Here is a 20350-nt window from a genome sequence, read left to right as displayed (position 1 = left end):
TGGAAGCTGAGGGTTACTGTCCTGATTACTACCTCAAGGAAGAAGTGGGCAAACTTTTGAGCGAATGGATGGGTTAAATCGGAAGATTTTTTTTTTTTTTTTTTTTTGGCTAATGCTGTATAAGCTTTCTTTCTTGCATCATATGCCTCTGCTAATGATGCTAACCTTGCTTTAGATCAGTGTTATGCAACCTTTTTCTGTTTGCGGCACACCTTAAGTTATCCATGACCCAACATGGCACATCAAAATGTTAATCCCCAAAAAAGCATAGTTTACAGCAATGTTAACATAAATATGCTATAAGTCACAAGAGAATCAATTATTATTGTTCCAGCAATCCAACAAAAATTGGCACATGCATATATTAACATTTTATTTGTAAAATAATAAGGAGTTTACCTCAATATAGCTTCCGTATGATACTCTCCAGAAATTAAAACGAAAAAATCGAAAACTTACATTAGAGTAAAAAATAAATAATTAAAAACCAATTTAACACAATTCAAATCAATTTAACACAATTAAAAATCAATTTAATGCAATTAAAAATTAAAAAGAATCTAACGAAAATATTCAAAACGATTTTCCTTCCTGAAGCTGACAACACTTTTCAACTGTATGTCATGATCACAGGAATGAAAATTACCGAATAGGGTTGAAGCTGAAACTTAGATAGTGATTATTTGTCTTTGCACATGCGCGTAAAGGTTCACGCATCGGAGATCAAATATGGCCACCGAACATTAACAGAATTCTCGTGTAATTTAATTTCTACGGTTTCTGCAATTAATAGTTGCGTATAATTATGCTGAACATTAAGTATTTGGCCTCGTTAAATAAAAAAAGTATGTTTTTTGTTAATGCCATGAAAGGCTAATTCTGACTGCTGAACGAGAAGCAGGAACTGAGGCTTCATGTTGATTTACATGAATATTCAGAGAAAATTGCGTCGAACCTTGGTAAGACGAGTCGCAATCACTGCAAGAAATGTTGTATACCAGATCATTAATTTGTGTTGCGAACGCGGAAAGAACCGAGCGATTGCTCAGTATAGTGTGTAATTTCCGTATTGGCCTGGCCACAATTTTAAATTCGGTATCTTTAAAGAATCTATTAAGCTGTTTGTGCCACTGTTCAACATATGGGACAGAAATAAAGTATTTTTTGATATTACTATTGTTGGTTGGTGTAGTATTTTGTATCCTATCCTTAGCCTGTATCCTAATTCGGTTTATTGTGGCAAGGGGATAACCCCTGTTTAAAAACCTACTAGTTAATATTTGTATTTCTGAGCCCAAAGCAGACTCCATCGTTGAATATTTATAGGCATTTAGAAATTGATTAAAGATAATCGATCTTTTGTAGGTGAATGGGTGATAGTAGTAGTAGTAGTAGTGGCATGTGATGCAAGAAAGCAAGTGTATGAGCTTATGCAGCATCAGCAAAAAAAAAAAAAAAAAAAAATCACACCATTCCCTCCAAATGCCTGTCCAGTTCCTCCTTAAATTTATTCAACCTATCAACTTCCACAATGACAGATGGAAGTTTGTTCTAGCAATTAACCACCCGCTGGCTAAAGGCAAATTTCCGCACATCTATTCTACATCCATATTTTCTTAATTTGAATTTATGCCCCCTTAGGTTCGTAATCTGAACAAGTGGAAGGATCCCATCAGAATTCAGTGTGCTCAACCCATTCAAGGCCTTATACATCTCAATCAGATCACCGCACAGGTGCCTAGTCTCCAGCCACTGCAATTTGCAGAACTTAAGCCTCTCTTGGTAAGATGATCTCTTCATTCCCCTCACCAATCTTGTTGCCTTCTCTGTACACGCTCAAGTAAATCTACATCCTCCCTAAAATGAGGCCTCCAGACCTGTACGCAGTACTCAAGGCGTGGCCTGACCACTGCCTTATACAGAGGGACAATCACCTCCTTCTCCCTGCTAGCAAAATTCCTATATATCATTGACAAAACCCCAACAGGCTACCAGGGCCTGCCCTGGTAGCCTGTCTGCATTGCTCAGAAAACTTCATATCTGACTGCACAATTACTCGCAGGTCTTTTTCATTTTCTACCACCTTAAGCGTAGTACCACACAGTTGGTACGTTTCTCTGGGGTTACTTCTACCCATATGCAGTACTTTGCATTTGCCAAGGTTAAACTTCAGTTGCCACTTCTTAGCCCATCTGCCCAAATTATCTAGATCCTGTTGCAGTAGCACAATGCCATAAGGTCTATAATGTAGAAGCATACCGGTGTTTGTAGGTTTTCGATAGATGCTAAATTGGATTTTATTTGAGTTCCGAGTAAGCGTGAAATTTATAAAGTTTAATAACTTTGTATCCGTATCCTCCATTTCCAATGTAAATTTGAGTCTAGAATGAATATTATTAAACGAATGTAAAATGTCTTGGATAGTACTACTATCAGTAATAACTAGAACATCGTCTAAATACCTCCCACAGTATGTGATACGGGATCGAAAAGGTGTCAAATGTATATGCTCAATTGTTGAGAGATAGATCTCTGACATTAAGCTGCTCAGGCTCAAACCCATTGGTAATCCAATGGGTTTGAGCCTGAGGTAAACTCCTCTTATTATTTTAAAAATATTAATATCAACGTAGAACGTATTGAGTATTACAGCTCTGATTCACACTATCTAATTAACATTTTATGAACCATAAATCACTGTATAAAGGCAAAGCAAAACCAAAAAAAAAAAAAAAATCTATTAATATTAAACCAAATAACTATGCATAACTTCAGTGTGATACTTGTGCCTGCTTTGCTGAACACAGAGGGCTGATGCTTGGTAGAATCGTTGACAATGCAAGCATCATTTCTTCATCAGTGGATCTGAGTCTCTCCCTCTTTGATGTTTTAATTTCAGTCAAGGTCGAAAAGCGCAGTAACACATTAATTGCCATTTTGGAGCTAGCTGGGCGTTTTTTCTTTATTGACAACCAAAATGCGTCCAACTGCACTTCACAATGTTTTGTTCGCCTTCAGATCTATTAGTTCCTCTTGTACATTCATCAGAAGAGATTTTGCACGTGCAACAAATGGATCATGAACCCAGTCTGTCTTCAATGCTCTCTCCAAAAAATAATTCTTGAACTTCTGCTGCAAATTATCTAAATGTTCTTTAATGAAGTCCATCACCACTTTATTGCCAGCAGCAAACGGTCATACAGTTGGGAACATTTCAAACAACCCATTTGGAATGCGTTGTATCTACAAATCCAACTTATTCTGAAAGCTTTGAATCTTGTCCATACTTGCAAAAAGATTTTCATTCTTGCCTTGCATTTTTCGGTTCAGCTCACTCACCTGCTTTCTTCAGAATGCAAGTGTTGCATACTCAGGCAAAAAATAATTTACTGTCCCACACGTACAACATTGGGTTTTATTAAAAATGGCATATTGTGAAATATAACAATGAGTAGCATTAGAAACATATATAAAAACTATAATTGGGAGTAAAATAATGTACAGTTCATTTCTTACAATAGATAAACGTTCTCAGTTGTAAATTTCTAATCATAATAAGTATAGTATTATTTATAGGTATACAGCTTCAAAAAAGTTTGCACACCGGTTGCAGAACACTGCTTTAGATAATGCTCCAGGATGCCCAAGATGCCATGACATAATTAATCCCAACATCTGTGTATTGTTTTTGTCCCCAAACACAACATCTCTTATCCAACCACTTGACCAGGGGATCATATCAACCTTCATGATTTACTACCTACATAGAACATGAGCCAGCTCCTTGATGCAACGGATGACTTCGATAACCCAGGAAGCAAGCCTACTGTATGTGAGTTGGTGGAAGAATTACAACATCCAGGCATCATGGAAGGAGGCAAAAGTAGTCGAACTCGCAATACTTCCTGGAAGTCTCTGTGGGCTGACTGTGTGAATGATTTTCAAGGTTTTCCTAAATTCACTGCTGTAGTACATGACATTGTGGAGATTGGAAAGAAAGTGAGCAGTGAGTGGTTCTCTGATACGAAAGTAGAAGACATGATGGAAGTCATCAATTCCCACAAAAAACAGCTGAAGGTGGATGATCTAATGAAAATGACTCAGGAAAAAAAAAAAAAAAAAAAGACTATGATGAAGACAGAGTTCAACAAGTGAAGGATTTGACTGCAAAGCAATTGTCTGCATTCTTCTCTCAAGTTGAGGCACTTGTACAGGGAATAATAGATGCAGAGACCCCAGTTATGAAAGAAGCCTGCATTTTAAATGTGGTCTTGATAACATGCTGACACCTTACAAAGAACTGTATGCAGAGAAACATACTAGCTCGGTTTTCTGAGCTAGTGTCTGTTTCGAATTATACAGTTCCTCAGGCCAGACTTCATATCCAAATCACACTGATGAGCCAGCTGCTTTATCAATTCCAACATCTTCAATGTTGTATAGCCCACCAGAGATTTTGCCACTTGATGTAACCCTGCCTCATTTTCCAAATTCAAATTCAAACCCAGATGACTCTACATCACTGGAAGATATGTAATCTTCCATCATCAGTGCCCACATCTCATTCCCCTAAACCTTACTATCTGCCTATGCCTATTTTGGTGAGTGTTGATCTATTTTTTGTTAAAATAATATCTCAAAAAACATTTATGTTAAGCTTAGTGTTAATTCTTAATGTATGTTAGCACGTATTTAAATGATTAAAGTTCATTTGGGACACAACAATTAATACTATTTCACACAACCCCTTTTTTCTACAGGTTTAAGATACTGCTTTATATGATTTCCCTTTATGTGATTTTTACAAAATGGAACCCTCGCATAAAATGGGAGATGCCTATATTTGCTTGTCCTGTTTGTACTACCAGCAGGCCTCATAATACTCGACACCTTGCTTTCCAGGCTGATTAGTCTGTGTAATCCTTCCCAAAGTAGCAGTTTTCCAACCCACCGAACGTTGCCTTGACATCATTAGCATTAGGTGCATATTCTTGCACCTCATCTATTTAAGTGTATCTCCCCTATTAATAAGAGCAGGCCCTACTGAGAAAAATTAAGTTATTTTAGAAATTAAATTATTTTACAAAACTGCAATTTAACCTGACATAACACAATTTTTAGTTGTATCAGTTATTTTTCTCTGGTTTATCTTCATATGCATATCTCAAGTAGTTCTGTACAAAAAGAATTATTAATAATAAATGTTGCTTTATAAAATATGGACTAACATAATCAAACCATTAAAAAATTTCAAATTCACACACTAACAAACCTTGCTGGAGCTTTTCTCACAACTTGTGACCCAAGTGATGGTAAATCCAACAAAACTGTTTTCAGCATGTGGGTATCAAGTAACAACTACAAGAAACAAAATGCAATAAAAAGTATCAAAATGGCTTTAGTCCAAATTTTAAAATAATAATACAGTAAAAACTTTCAAACATATTTGTATGCCACACTAAAAGGTGCCTAACTTTGAAGACATCAGAAGCCAATGTTTCTGTTAGGTTCCCATAAGAGGATTTAGAACAGTTCACTGTGATTCAGTTTTCCAGAAAGAACAGTTCACAGAAATTTTTATTTATAATTAACACGCAAATACCAGCTGAATGTCTAATAATATTAATATTCAAGTGATGTTGCTCAAGAAAGTTGGGCATTTTTCTATATTTCACTCACTGAGATTAGTCAGTTTTGTACCTTATTAGAAAAATATTAATTCATTTAGTTGCAAAATTATTTACAAGTAGACTAAGAGACAATGACTTTTACACCTATTTATAATTAGCTTTAGACAGAAAGGTTGATAATTTCCCAACCTTCTTTCTTACTGTTTATCAATGTTTGCCATTAAAAAGCTTGTTATGAATTTTTTTTAATATGCTATTTCATTAAGCATATTAAAAAAAGCATGAAAAATATAATTAAAACAAAGGTAATAATATTTTAGGGCAGAAAGCCTCAAACTATGACATTGGTTAGTGCATTTGCATCATTACTACATAGTTGAATTTTTTAGACAAAAACATTGGCATTGGATTTTTTAGACAAAAACATTGGCAATGGATTTTTTAGACATTGTACACTGGCATCATTATTGTAACATCTTATATTGTGGAATCCTTCACAATGAGTTGCCCTCCTTATTCAAATAAGTAACACCTCCCCATTATAGAAGACTACTATTACTTATTTTCAGTTGATTACCACCATTCAGACAGCACTGTTTTGAAGATGTTTGGCTTCTCATCAGTGAGCAGGTAGGTACTCAAAGGTATAAGGGTTGACAACCCAGTTTTAACATAGTTACACAATACGAGATACTAAAAGGTGTGCTTATTAGACTTAAAGACTCAAACCATGTAAAATCAAATTGACATTAGTTAGTGCATTTGCATCATTACTACATAGTTGAATTTTTTAGACATACCAAAGTTTGTACACTGACATCATTAATTGACATCAGCTAAATGGAGTGGGTACATAAGCTTTGCTTTTAGCAGGCTCCTGAGTTTCTAATGGTATAGATTAAATCACCTGTTGTACTTCTTCCTCATGAACCTCTCATTCTGCCATCTCTTTTGTGTTCCTGGTTTTCTTCCATTCTAGGTTTATCCAGGGGACCCGGGCATCATGTCTAATTTCACTGCTGCATAGGTTGCCCCCAGAACTCTTCGATCACGTTCTGGTTGTGTGGTCCATTACGCTTCTCCTCTTGTCCAATGCTCTAGTTGCTTGTTTTCCTCTGAGTGCTCTCTCTGTACAGCATAGCCTCTTACTGAGTGTGAGAGGGTTCTGATTCAGGGTGTCTAGGTATTCTTCTATCCTCTGATTCTTGGTCTGACACTTGCTGTGGGTGTTGCCTTTCTTGAGGATGCTCTTCACTTTTCCGATCAGCTTCTTGCTTCTATTTATCTATACTGGTTAGCTGGCCTATTTTGATTCAGCTTTTCTATTTTCTGCCAAAGCCTTTTCTCTCATGATGGTGGTTCTGGTCCCTAGTTTCTCTTCCATTGATCCTGGTGGCTGCTATGATGCTACAGTATACTGCTGTGCAGATGGCATCCATTGTTACTTTGTCATTGTTGAGTTGATCTCATATTATTCATTGATTGAGTTGGTTTGTGATTGCCACAAGATTCTATTGGGTCTCTGTTTTGGTATGGTATGGGTCTTTGTAGGCTCTATTCCCTTGAATTCTGATAGGGTCTTCTTCCACTCATCTATTCCGGATATTTCGTATGTTCCCACTTTGGGTGCTCTGGGTGGTGTGCTTTGGGTTGTTCTTGCTCTTCCTCCTTTAGTTCTGTTATTTGTTCTTTTTTTGTAGTTGGTCACTCACATCCTGAATGATTTTTTCCAAGATTGCAGGAGCTATCAGGTTCTTCATCCCAGAAAATGGTCCACCTCTGATTAGCTATTTGCTGTTTGGTGATCTGAACTCTCAGGAATTGTTCCGACCACTCGTTGTGTAGTTTGTTCTTGTACATTGTCATGTGTCTCCATCTTGGTTACTTCGTAGTATATGTGCATGCTGAACATATTTGTTTCGGCACTCCACTTTGTACATTGTCATTTCTTCCCATCCTGGGTGGCCAATTGCACAATTGCACTTGAAGCACTTCAAGTTGGTTGGGCTGGATGGTTTTGCCCCTTCCTTATCGTAGCCATACCACAAGAAAAGGCAAAATTATTATTATTATTAAATTGGAAAATGATGCAAGAAAGCAAGCTTATATAGTATCAAAAAAACAACACTTCCCATTTCATCTATCCATCCCCCCCCAACAGTTTTTCTAGTTCTTCTTTGAATTTATTCAAGCTATCCACCCTACCACACCAACTGGGAGTTTGTTCCAATAGTCGACCACCCTGTGACTGAAGGAAAATTTATGCACATCTGACCTGCAACCATCCTTCCTCAATTCGAGCTTATGCCCTCTCATATGTGTAGTCTGAGCAAGATGAAGGATTCCATCAGCACTGAACTTACTGAATCCATTCAAGGCCTGAACTAATCCACATCCTTCCTAAAATGAAGCTTCCAGACCTGTATGCAGTATTCAAGATGTGGCTTAACATTGCCTTATACAATGGTATAATCATCTCCTTATCCCTGGCAATATTCCTTGATATCATTGACAAAATTTTATGAGCCATCCTGACATCCTGTCTCCACTGCTCAGAGAACTTTATACCTGCCTGCACAATTACCCAAATGAATTGTGTTTATTGCAGATACATTAAGCACAGTTCATTAATGATGAAAAAAAAAAAACTGATTAGAACCTTCGAGCTACTTATTTATCACAACCGAACCCTACTATTCCGCTACTAGTTACATGTTACGATATTCACACCAAAACACCAATACAATAACGCTACAAATAATAAATAGTAATTTAAAAAATCACTAGCTAAATTAAAGATGAAAAAAGGTCAGTGCTCAGCGGATCCCACGAACAGGCCCAGTGTTAGGGGTGCGGTGCCTATTTTAGGTGGGCACAAGTGCCACCTAAAATAGGCACCGCACCATTAATAAAATATGTTTTACATTTAATATTCAATATCAAATTTCTACTTTCTCTCTACCCCAAATACAAAATACCTTTTCTTATTTACTGTACTGTTAGGTTTTCACTATCTACAATTATACCACAGCAATAGGTACAGTAATCCATAATCCCTTAATGATGTTGAATGTAGAACTGTTGAGGAATTATTAATAAACTATTTTGCTAAGTGCCTTCTTTTAATGGTTCTGCAGAGTGCAGATGCTTTTCTGTACACTGGTAAATTTTTGAGGGCTTTTTTAAGTCACTAGTAATTTTCTCTGGGCTAACCTCACAAACTGAAATGCTAGATGTGCTACTGCATATATATGCATGTTAAGATCCAGGTGGTAGATGACTTTCATCAACCGGTGAAATACCACCACTTTGCTTATTGGAGGCTTGAAGTGGTGAAACCCATGTTTAGTTTCTAGAGCAAAGTTTCCGGCATCCCCCATACTTCTCCTTCAACTCATGCACGGTACTAAGTACTATAGGTTTTGATACCTTTCGTGTTTGGGGTTTTCATAAAAAAAAAATGAATTAGGTGCCATTACATGGTTTTGCATCAGGCACCACAAACATTAGTGCCATTTCTCCCCATGAATGTGCACCACCAACTTGAACATGCGTCAAGGATTCACAAAATTTCTAGTCCCAGACTATTACAATGGATGAAACATGGGTTCATCACTTTGACCCAGAACCTAAAAAACAAAGTCTAATGTGGAAGCATCCATGTTCTCTCCCTTCCAAGACGTTCCATGTTGCTCCATCAGCTGGCAAGATGATGGTATCAGTTCTCTGGGATGCAGAAGGCAATATCACAATTGACTATCTGGAAAAGGGCACCACTGTCACTGGTGAATGCTACAGCAACTGCATGAAGACAACAAGGAAAAGTGGCATGGTAAACTATGAAAGGTGTCTTGCTCCTTCAGACAATGCATGCAGTCACATCTTCCAGACTGCGATGCCCACCATACAGTTGCTTCAGCATCCACCTTATTCTCCAAATCATGCCCCTAGTGACTTTTATTTGTTCCCAAGCTGAAGGATAACATCTTTGGGAAGAGGTATGCCTCCAACTCTGATGTGGTTGCAACTGTGGGTGTGTAGCTGGATTTTCGATATAGTCCCAGTGGCCAGGACTATGTCATGTTAGAATATGAACTTTTTGAACTACCCTCCCTCATATGCATGCCACCCCTTCACTACCGATCTAGCTCTAGGAGGTCTGGCCTGGACCTCCTGGAGCCAGAGATCATTAAGAAAGTCATTGAGTATGCCCCTAACCTACTCCAATTATTCAACCACTGCCTCTGCACCGGATGGTTCCCGACTGCCTGGAGGACAGCATGTGTTTGCCTGATACTGAAGAATCTGACTAAACAACAAACCTTCCCGGAATCATACCATCCCATAGCCCTTCTCTCAGTAATTAGCAAGACATTTGAACAACTTCTACACCAAAGGATCGAGCATCACTATAATACAGCTGGTCTCTCTTCTAACAACCAATTTGGTTTCAGGCAGGGTAGGCCCACCATCGACACCCTAGATAGTATTGTCACTGCAGCTCACACCTGCACCCAGAAATATTTCTTAGTCATCTCGATTGACTTCGCCGGGGCGTTCGACACCTTATGGTGGCTGAGCATCCTGGCAGACTTAGGATGGCAAATTTGCACCAACCTATACAAGGTAATAAAGCAGTACCTATCCCAAAGGAGCACCACGGTTAGAGCACCCTACCGCCATGTCAACAGGCAAGTATTTAGAGGCTGCCCACAAGGCTTCGTTCTCAACCCGTTGCTATGGAACTTCGTTCTGGGTGACTTCCTCAACCAAGACCTTGGTAAAGTCAGAGCCCAAGCCTATGACGATGACCTGGTTCTGATGCTGGCAGCAGGGCCCAACTGGAAATGTCTGGCAACCGGGTACTGGAAACTCTGCAAAATTGGGCTACCTACCACAACCTACATGTCTCACTATCCAAAACCTGCTCTGTACTGCCAAAAGGTAACCTCCAACTGACCCGACCCCCACAAATTAAAATCCAGGGAAGAACAATAAAACTAGCAGCACAATTAAAGTACCTGGGACTATATCTCGACAGGAGCCTATCATTCAAACCCCATTTAGCCTACATCAGACAGAAGATAAGGGGCTACTCTGCCCTAACTGCAAGAGTCACCTGTAAGGACTGAGGACTCAAGAAAAGAACTCTCAGCCTCTTCTACAAGGCAGTATTCCTACTGGACCACATATGGCACTCCTGTATGGTACACAAGAGCCAGTACTATAATCAACTGAAGAAAACTTGAAACCATACACCATTCAATCCTGCTCCCCATCTCTCGGGCATATAGCACTGTCATTAAGCACAGTTTGCAGGTCTTGATGGTAGACCTTCCCCTGGATCTGGAGGTCGTCCAGTGTGCCATACTCTACCACCTGACAAAAGACAAATCTGTCACCTTTCTAAACTTCACCACCGATCTGACTAACAACTGCACTGTGGAGAAGCGACGACTTGCTACCTTTCTTCAACAGACCTGGCAACAACGATGGACAGCCACAGATAAAGTGACCATAACCAAAAAATTCATTCCAAACATCTGGACAACCTACCCGAAGTCACCAACCTGGTTCTCCCCAGGTCTCCTGACAACCTATCAGCTGGACACAGTGCCATCAGAGGAAAACTTATCACCCTGGGTCTCACCAACAACCCTTTCTGGTCCTATGGCCAACTTGAATCATGGGAGCATCTGATGTACCAGTGCCCATTATACGAGGACCTTCGGTGCATTCTGATATCACAATTCAATTCATCCTGATACTCTGGAACAATATCTCCTGGAATCAGAGGACACCTATGCTGCATTTTCCAAATTCTCCTAAGACCTCTTCAGAAGGTATAGGACTTTCCCACCACCACAGAACCTACTTGATTTAGTCCTTCCACCAATTCACAGTTCCTTTCTCCCCCCCCCCCTGCCACCCCTTCTTTTCCCTCTGGCAGAGCATGGCCATGCCCCACTGACTCCTGGGGTTGTTTTCTCTATTGGCCCCATACTTCTGTCTTTTCCCCTAGCCTTCAGTCTACCCTCCCTCTCTATCTTCACTACTAGCATCAAGCATGTCAAAATTTACTGAGCCCAACATCCAAAGTTTTAATCTTTTATATTCCTTTTGGCTAAACTCAATCCTAGTGTTTTTTTTTTTAGGTCTTAGCCACTGAAATCGCAGAAAACTAGGTGGCAGGACCTGCCAGAGTAAATATCTAATACTGGTGCACCTGACTTGCCTTCCAGGGGCATAATGTGGCAAACAGTGGGCCCAATAGCTAAAAGGTCAGATGAATAACGGTGCACAACACAACACTCTACAATAACCATACACTTTTAAATCTCTGGCCTCTACAGTGTTCTGTATCACATGACAATGTATGCTACGTGGAGATGGGAGAAACCTCTGGTGCCATTAGACCGTAAACACATTATACCCTCATATAAATAGAAGGGAGACAAAGTTAGTTCAGTGACTTGAGTTGAATTGTGAAAAAACACAGAAAAGAAACTTCTCAGGCAAAGCTACACACTTGCAAAACTATTTTAAAAATAACAATAATAATAATAATTAAGAAAATAACTATTTACAAGCAAACAAATCATGCAAACATTGTTACTACTACTATCCAAAAAAAGAGAAACTGAAAGTGAATACTTAAGATATGACTGACTAATTCTCCATGCTAAGCAGGAGCAAAGCTGCCATGTGGTGGCTTTGGATTTTGTTATTTGGTTTTTAGGAGCATTAGCAACTAAGGCCATATTGCTGCGGGAATATGCGGTGGTCATTCCCTGACCTTTTCGCATCCTTCGCATTTGGTGGTGACGGGATCGAACCCCGGACAAATCAAGAAGCGTGTGCTACGCACTGCCGCTCCTGCCCACCTGGCTACGGAGGCGCCGTGGCTTTGGAGGATAACTAATATTACACATATATATTGGGGGGGGGGGACCTGACTGAAATCTTAAAAGAAAAAGAAAATTATCAGAAAAACTGTAAAACAGGTCAACAATATAAAGCTGGCAAAAACAGGAAAGATGGAGGTATGCTTGTATGATAATAATATAAGTTAAATGATTATAATAAAAATATGCTAATGTTTTATAATAATAAAAAAAAAAAAAACATGGTAGATAATAGAATTTTATTAGCATAAAATAAAAATGTAAAGGAGTTTTTGCTGAAATGAATAACAGAAACAAAAACTTAGGGCTATCAATATTTAGTAAAAAAATTTTACTTTTTACGCAATGTTCAAAAGTAAAACAGAATCTGACCTGTTCTGCTCCTACAGGACTCACTGGTTTACACTTGAACAGATGATTGATGAACTTTGGAATAAATGAGCTATGAAAACATTAAAAATGTAATGAATAAAATAGTCTTCTGATTTATTAAAAAAAATCAAATAAATTATACAATAAACACAAATGTGATTTATTAACAATTTTCAATATGGAATATTGTAAATTTTGGATCATTAATATTTGCTGATAAAAATGTGCTGTTCAATAGTAGCCTACAAAATCTTTAGGAATTTCTAAATAAAACAGGTAAGAATTGTAGAGAATTTTACAAGAATATTAGTTACATAAAAAACAGAATTTGTGTGACTTGGGTGGTACAAAGAAAATTCAGAGAGCAAAGTAAATAACAAAAAAATTAGAACAAGTCAGTAATTTTGCATGTCAGGAAGTAGCCATCAAGGGATGAGGAAAACCCATTAGGAGAAGAAAGAGATAATAATAATAATAACAACACTTTATTTGGTATCATCTGAAATTTATTACATTTGAACTTGTTAAGAATAAAGTGTATATCAGGAAGTATCTAATGAAAATGAAAGATTAGACATAAAAAGAAACAATAGAATAAATAAAGCAGGTAGTGTAGCAGGTTAATTGATATTGATGCATTAATTGCACATCATGAAGTTTTCAATCCACTTGGAGGGGGAAACCACGACTTCAACAATCATTTTCTTCTGATTTGACAGAAGAAAAATTAGATATTTTGGCCAAGTAATCTTAGTTGGCAGCTGACTAATTAGGGCATAGTGAGAAGAAAGCCCAGGAATGCCTCTGCCCTCCTCAATCTGGATTGACTCAATGCTGGGTCAAAAAGATCATCAGAAAAGCTAGCAGTGAAGGTGTTAAGCATATTCATTTGGAATGAAAAGAAATTAGGCAAAAGACAAAATTAGCTGTTTACAACAGTATTTTTTAGCCTATTTTGCCTATGCAGTTGAGAGCTGGATAAGAATAAAGGAATTACTAAAAAAATTTGACACTAGAAACAAAAGTTTTCAGAAAAATAAAATAGAACAGCAAAATCATATTTACAAATGGGGAAGTAAGAAAAAATCTTGGAGTTTTCTTGGAAATAAGAAAAAATCTTAATATCCATTTAAAAGTAACTGGTGCAAACCTTAGATGGCATGAACAAACATGTAGAGGATAATTCAAAATTCACAGAAACCAAAATGAAAGTGCTAATTTCTCTCATTTTGGTACTCGCACATATCTTACAAAACCACATGCCAATGGTAAACACTGTATACCTCTGATTGCGAAACAGTGGCTGTTAGACTCCACTTACACAAACTTGTCCATACTGGTTTGTTCGTGATGAAGCCATTATGCCATATTTCCTGCCTGAACTTGAGTTTATAGTTGAACAATACTTTTATTCAAAATTGTATGTGAAAAATATCCCAATTCATCAGTACCAAGCAAATCACTAATTTCATGATTAGTAATCCATTTTCACAAAACAGACAGCATTCATGAAAACAAAACAAGAAACTGTATGCCCTTCACTGCTAAGTGAAGTGAAGAAAAACTTGAGAATGTTAATTGAAGTTTATTGCTATTGCCCAAAAAATTTCTGACAAGACTTGTTTCATAAACGTGTACGTCTTATTCAAATACACAAAAGGCTCTTAAAACATTAGGCCTCAATCCTTATATTCTATAAATAGCTTTACAGTTCTAGTTGTTAGAGATTTTGTAAATTACTACTTAATATATGTAAAACCTTTGTATTGGTGATTTCGTGCAAATATTTTATTTCGTAATTTTATACTATAACAAGTGGTAGGGGAATTCTAGTGTTTAATTGAGGTAAATAGGTATCTCAAAGGTTCAAATCATGTAGGTTAGTGTTAATAGATAGTTTTATTAGATATTATAATTAACTTATAACTTTACAAGCATAATGGCATAGTGTAGACGCAATAATATAATACATACAATGTAAATTTGAAATCATAATATATACTTAATAATGCAAACTCAATATCATAATATACAGGGTGTCTCAAAAATATTGGTACAAACATTTAGGGGAGATAGGTAACATCTAAAGGAATCTGAATCGCATAGGGACCCATAACCGGAAACGTCACCGTAAGTCGGTACACAGTGCTGTTCATCAGTTCGCGAGAGGGAAAATTTCTAGTTTACTCATTCAAGCAGTAGTCGCTGCACGAAGAGCATGCATCGATATACAAACTGTGAGCTGGCAGTCATGCACCTAGTGTATGGATTAGCAGAGGGCCCACATGGTGTGCGCCCCCATGCGGCACAACATTGCTTCACAATAAATGTGTGGGCAGGTATGGTCGGTGACTGCTTAGTCGGCCCATACCTGTTACCATGGCAATGGTAACAACTTGGCAATGTGAATCCAGCAACTTTGTGTGGTAGATGACTTTCATCAACCGGTGAAATACCACCACTTTGCTTATTGGAGGCTTGAAGTGGTGAAACCCATGTTTAGTCTCTAGAGCAAAGTTTCCGGCATCCCCCTCCCCCCATACTTCTCATTCAACCCATGCACGGTACTAAGTACTATAGGTTTTGATACCTTTCGTGTTTGGGGTTTTCATAAAAAAAAAAAAATAAAAAAGAGATGCAACATTTGGTTTCAACATGACGGGGCGTCTGCCCATTATGGAAGATGTGTTCGTGACCATTTGAACAGGCATTTTGGGCGCCGATGGATTGGCTGTGGTGGACCCATTGCCTGGCCCCCACGCTCACCTGATTTATCGAGCCTTGATTATTTGTGAGGGGGGCCTCAAATCTATCATATATGAATCACCTGTGGAGATGGAAATGGATCTTGTGGCGAGACTTGTCTGCGCTGCTGCTACTGTCAAAGAAACTCCAGTCCAGGTGTGTTCGACCATGTCTGCCAATCCATGCTGCGTCGGTGTCACGCATGCATCATGTCTCATGGTGGAACCTTCAAGCATCTGTTGCAACATCATGAAATGCATCCATCTCGTACTCCATCGTTAATATTATGTCAAATAAATGTTTGCCACTAATTACTGTCTTGTGCCATTTCTGCTTCTTGTGCCTCTGCTACTACTTTCCCGTAGTGTTTCCGGTTATGGGTTTCCATGTGATTCACATTTCTTTAGATGTTACCTACCTCCCTTAAACATTTGTACCAATATTTTTGAGCCCTGTATATTTAATAACGTAAACTTGATAGCATAATATGTATTATTACTGAATAACCAGTGCAATGTGTTATTATTACATTTAAGTATATTACTTTGTGTAGTATTCTCATTTAAACTGAATTAGAACAGAAATCATGCCTCAGACCAGAGCAGCAAAGCAAAGGGCTCAAAGTGGTGTGAGTGCTGTGACTTGGGGGGAGAATGGGGAGGTTGTCCTCCAAATCATGGCCTCACAAAATGTACTGGCTTGTTTGATGTTTGCAGATTTATCTGGAATGGGACACATACAGCCAAGGGAATGTCTTTGAATGTGTTCACTGTAAAGAGTGTGTGAGGATATCAAGCATCAACTTGGCATTCTAATGGGCATTAATGAGCTTGCATATCAGGCAACACACTGGCAACCCCCAAGGCAGAATGTGCTGGTCCCACAGGAGGTAGCTATTGTCAGTGAAGCTACTGTCAGAGAAATGGGAAATATGTCATGCAAAAAGGATAAATGAAATAGGACCAGGGTATGCCAAGAATAAAAGTTGGTGACATTGTAGAGCATAGATATCATATCTTTTAAGGACATAAAAGGTGATACTGTTGTACACATTGACACTAATGACATTAAGAGTAGGCGATCTGAGGATTTCCTTAACAAATACAGAGCAATGTTGAGAAACAGTTACAAGTTAGGGTTAAATTAGAAAGTATCTGGAATTCTGCCCAAACACCAGAGGGAGTACATGATGAAAACCTTGTCAATCAAATCAGCACTGGAGAGATTGTGCAAGGCTCGTGGGGTAGAATTATTCTCAGCTTAGTCTGAGCTTGTTAACAGGAGAGACTGCTTCTACAGGGATGAGATAAACTTAAATAGAAATGGTTCAAGAATGGTTCAAGCTGATGCTATCAATGTAGCGTTAGGTGTCTCAGAAAACTGCCAGCTTGGGGGGAGGGGTACATAGACTAATAGATTAACAATAGCCGCAGTCAGAAGTGAAATCGATTCCTGCACTGCTTCAATTGGAAGATGCAGTGGCCTGGAAAGCAAAGAACCAGCAATTTCAAGGCCTGCTATGAGTCATCGCGAAACAAGGAAATACATGGGCTGTGTTAGAGTAACTAAGTAACTAAGTTACTGTGTTAGAGTAAGAGCAGATTCATGTATACCTGCATGTACACAAATGCTAGAAGCACAGAAGTAAATTTGTGAAGTGCAGATCAGGTCATCAAATGCAGACATTGTGGGGATATCAGAGATGTGGTATCACTCAGATATAAGGGATGCAGAATTTGAATATGGGGGGGGGGGGTTACAATGTACATAGAAAGGACAGAGAAGACAGGCAGGGGGTTATGCTCTTAGTTAAGAAGCACATAAAATCTAAGGCAGTGCATCCAGTGCAATGTTGAGTCAGTTGTGTGACATAAGCACTGAGAAAACAAAAATGAGTATAAGGGTATGTTATAGGCTGAATGACTGTGATGAGTGTTATTTGTTGATTGTTGGATTGTTCCAATAATCAACTACTTGCTGGCCGAAGGCAAACCTCTGCACATCTATCCTGCAACCATCCTTCTTCAATTTGAATTTATGCACCCTCATTGTGTGTAGTCTCAGCAAGAGGAAAAATGTCATCAACACTGAGCTTACTCCAGCCATTCAAAGCCTTAAACTCCTCGATCAGATCTCCTCACAGGTGCCTAGTCTCCAGATGCTGCAATTGGCAGAACTGAAGCATTTCTTGTTAAGACCACTCTTTCATTCCCTTGCCACTTTCGTTGTCCTTCTTTACACCCATTACAACAGATCTACAACGTTCCTAAAATGAAGCCACCAGACACACACATGCAGTACTCAAGATGTGGCCTAACCATTGCCTTGTACAATGGGATAATCACCTCCTTATCCTTGCTAGAAAAGTTCCTGCATATCATTGACAAAACCCCATGAGCTAACCTGGCTGCCTGTCTGCATTGTTCAGGGAACTTCATATCAGCCTGCATAATTACTCTAAGGACTTTTTCATTTTCCACTATCCTGAATGTACTATCATATGGTTGGTACTTTAATCTTGTATTACTGTTACCCATATGCAATACCTTATATTTGTCAATGTTAAATCTGCCTAATATTTTTTAGATCTTGTTACAGTAGCTTACCCTGATTAATTCAGTAACCTTCCTGCCAACTTTTGTATCATCCACAAACATAGACATTAAGACTGATATACCTTCAACAAAATCATTGATAAATATAGAAAACAATGGGCATGGGTCCAGCACTGAACCTTGGGGACTCCACTTGAGTTCCTAGGGTATGTGGTGCCGGGTGCCGATTGAAATCTGGCATCCCCTTTAAAATTTTCTTCATATATGTAAGTTTCAGGTGCCCCCTTGAACATTAGCGCCCGGGTGCAGTGCACCCCTTGCACCCTCGGCACGGCCTGCCCCTGATGATGATGTCCATTAATAACCACTGTCTTCTGTTACTCAACCATCCCTTTATCCATAGCAGTAACTTTCCCTTAATGTCACACTGCTTAAATTTGTATTGCAGTCTTTTATGTGCAACAGTATTAAAAGCTTTATCATTAGTTTTCATATATTTATCATAAAGCAATATCATTAATAAATATAGAAAACAACAATGGCCTCATCACTGAACCTTGAGGGACTCGACTAATAACATTAGTCCATCAAGAGCAGTGTCCATTAATAACCACTCTCTACCTTCTCCCAACTCAACCATCCCTTTATCCATAGCAGTAACTGTCCCTGTACAACCAACAATTGTACAGCAGTCTTTTATGAAAAATAGCATCAAAAGCTTTCCTAAAATCCAAGTATATGATATCAAAATAATTTTTTGCATCCAGCTCTTTTGTTACTGCATCATAGTATCCAATAATATTGGTCAGACTGGATACTTAACAAATCCACACTGTGACTGCAGTATAATTGCATTCCTGTCTAGATGATCCTCCATTACTTCCTTAACTAGAGACTCCATTATTTTCCCTGGATCAGAAGTTAAGCTAACAGTCTGTAATTACTCCTGTCACCTTTTGAACCCCTTGTGAAATGGGGATACATTTGAACATTCAGGTTCCACCCCTGAATTCAAATTGCTCTCATAATTATGTCTAATGGTGTCTTACCTCCTTTGCTACCTCCCTCAATATAACTGGATAGATCCCATCCACCACAGGTGTCTTTTTCAACAAAATCATTGATAAGTTAGGCTCCAACAATTTCTTTTCCACTTTTCACAAAACATTCAGTTCCCTGTTAAATTTTGATGAACTTGCATTCCCCTTCCTAAAGAACTCTTCATGCAGAATATAGATGCAAAATACCTATTCAGTTTGTCAGCAATCTGAGCAAGATCATCAATAGTTAAACCATCAACATCAAGTGGATCATGTGATTTAATATCTTCCTTCTACTGTTAATATAAGTGAAGAAATCTTTGCTGCTCTTCTTGTCATTCTTTGCCAGAGACATCTCATAATCTGCCTTAGGTTGCCTAACATCCTTTGTTGCTTGATTACACACTAGTTTATTTTACCGGGCTTCTGTATCATCTGATAATTTATATGCATCCCATGCATTTTTCTTCTCTGCCACAAATCTCGGTAAAAGGAAACTAAGCCCGGAAATTTCTTAGTTGGTATGAGAAGCCTAGTAGCTTCTATGATTACTTCTTTGAATGCTTATCATCAGATGGTCCCACTGTATTAGAATTTAAAAACAGTCTGAGACCATTGTAGTCACTCTCATGAAAGCAAAAGCCCTTCCTTTACTCTTGACAGTAGTTACATCTTTAAGAAAATCCCACATCAATGCACTGTGATCACTGATACCCAGAGGGTCTTTCACCTGCAGATTCTTAGTACATGAAAAATTGCTACTGATAATCATATTAAGAATATTGCTTCCTCTTGTTCCTTCTCTAACATACTGCTCTAGAAAACAGTCATCCAATAAATCCACAGAAGTCTTGCTAGCAAATGAGTGACAAAACCACAGGTTTCAGTCAATATCTGGAAACTTAAAATCCCCTATTATTAGACATTCTGATTTATTGGTCCACTAATTCTCTATACAGCTGTTTGTTATATTTATCATAGTCATTAGGCCTATAACACACTCCTACTCTCATTTTTATTTTCCCAGTGCTTATGTCACACTAAAGTGACTCCACATTGCATTGGTTACCCACGTCAACTGGATGCACCTTAGATTTAATATG

The 20350-nt window shown here is 38.3% G+C and overlaps 1 protein-coding gene across 1 annotated transcript in view; it reads right to left on the bottom strand.

The window, feature by feature from the left end:
• Vps53 (vacuolar protein sorting 53) overlaps positions 1-20350 on the bottom strand; it is a 205779-nt gene that overhangs the window by 21027 nt on the left and 164402 nt on the right. The window contains exons 18-19 of the mRNA XM_090381067.1: positions 12908-12977; positions 5273-5358 (exon numbers count right to left, since the gene is read on the bottom strand). Of these exons, the coding sequence (XP_090237193.1) occupies positions 5273-5358; positions 12908-12977 (156 nt within the window). The remainder of the gene's footprint in view (positions 1-5272; positions 5359-12907; positions 12978-20350) is intronic.

Source organism: Mastigoproctus giganteus, chromosome 9, assembly GCF_048544385.1.
Source record: "Mastigoproctus giganteus isolate SK-2022 chromosome 9, ASM4854438v1, whole genome shotgun sequence".
In the NCBI taxonomy this organism is placed as follows: Eukaryota; Metazoa; Arthropoda; class Arachnida; order Uropygi; family Thelyphonidae; genus Mastigoproctus; species Mastigoproctus giganteus.
This window is presented reverse-complemented; position numbering and strand designations above follow the sequence as displayed.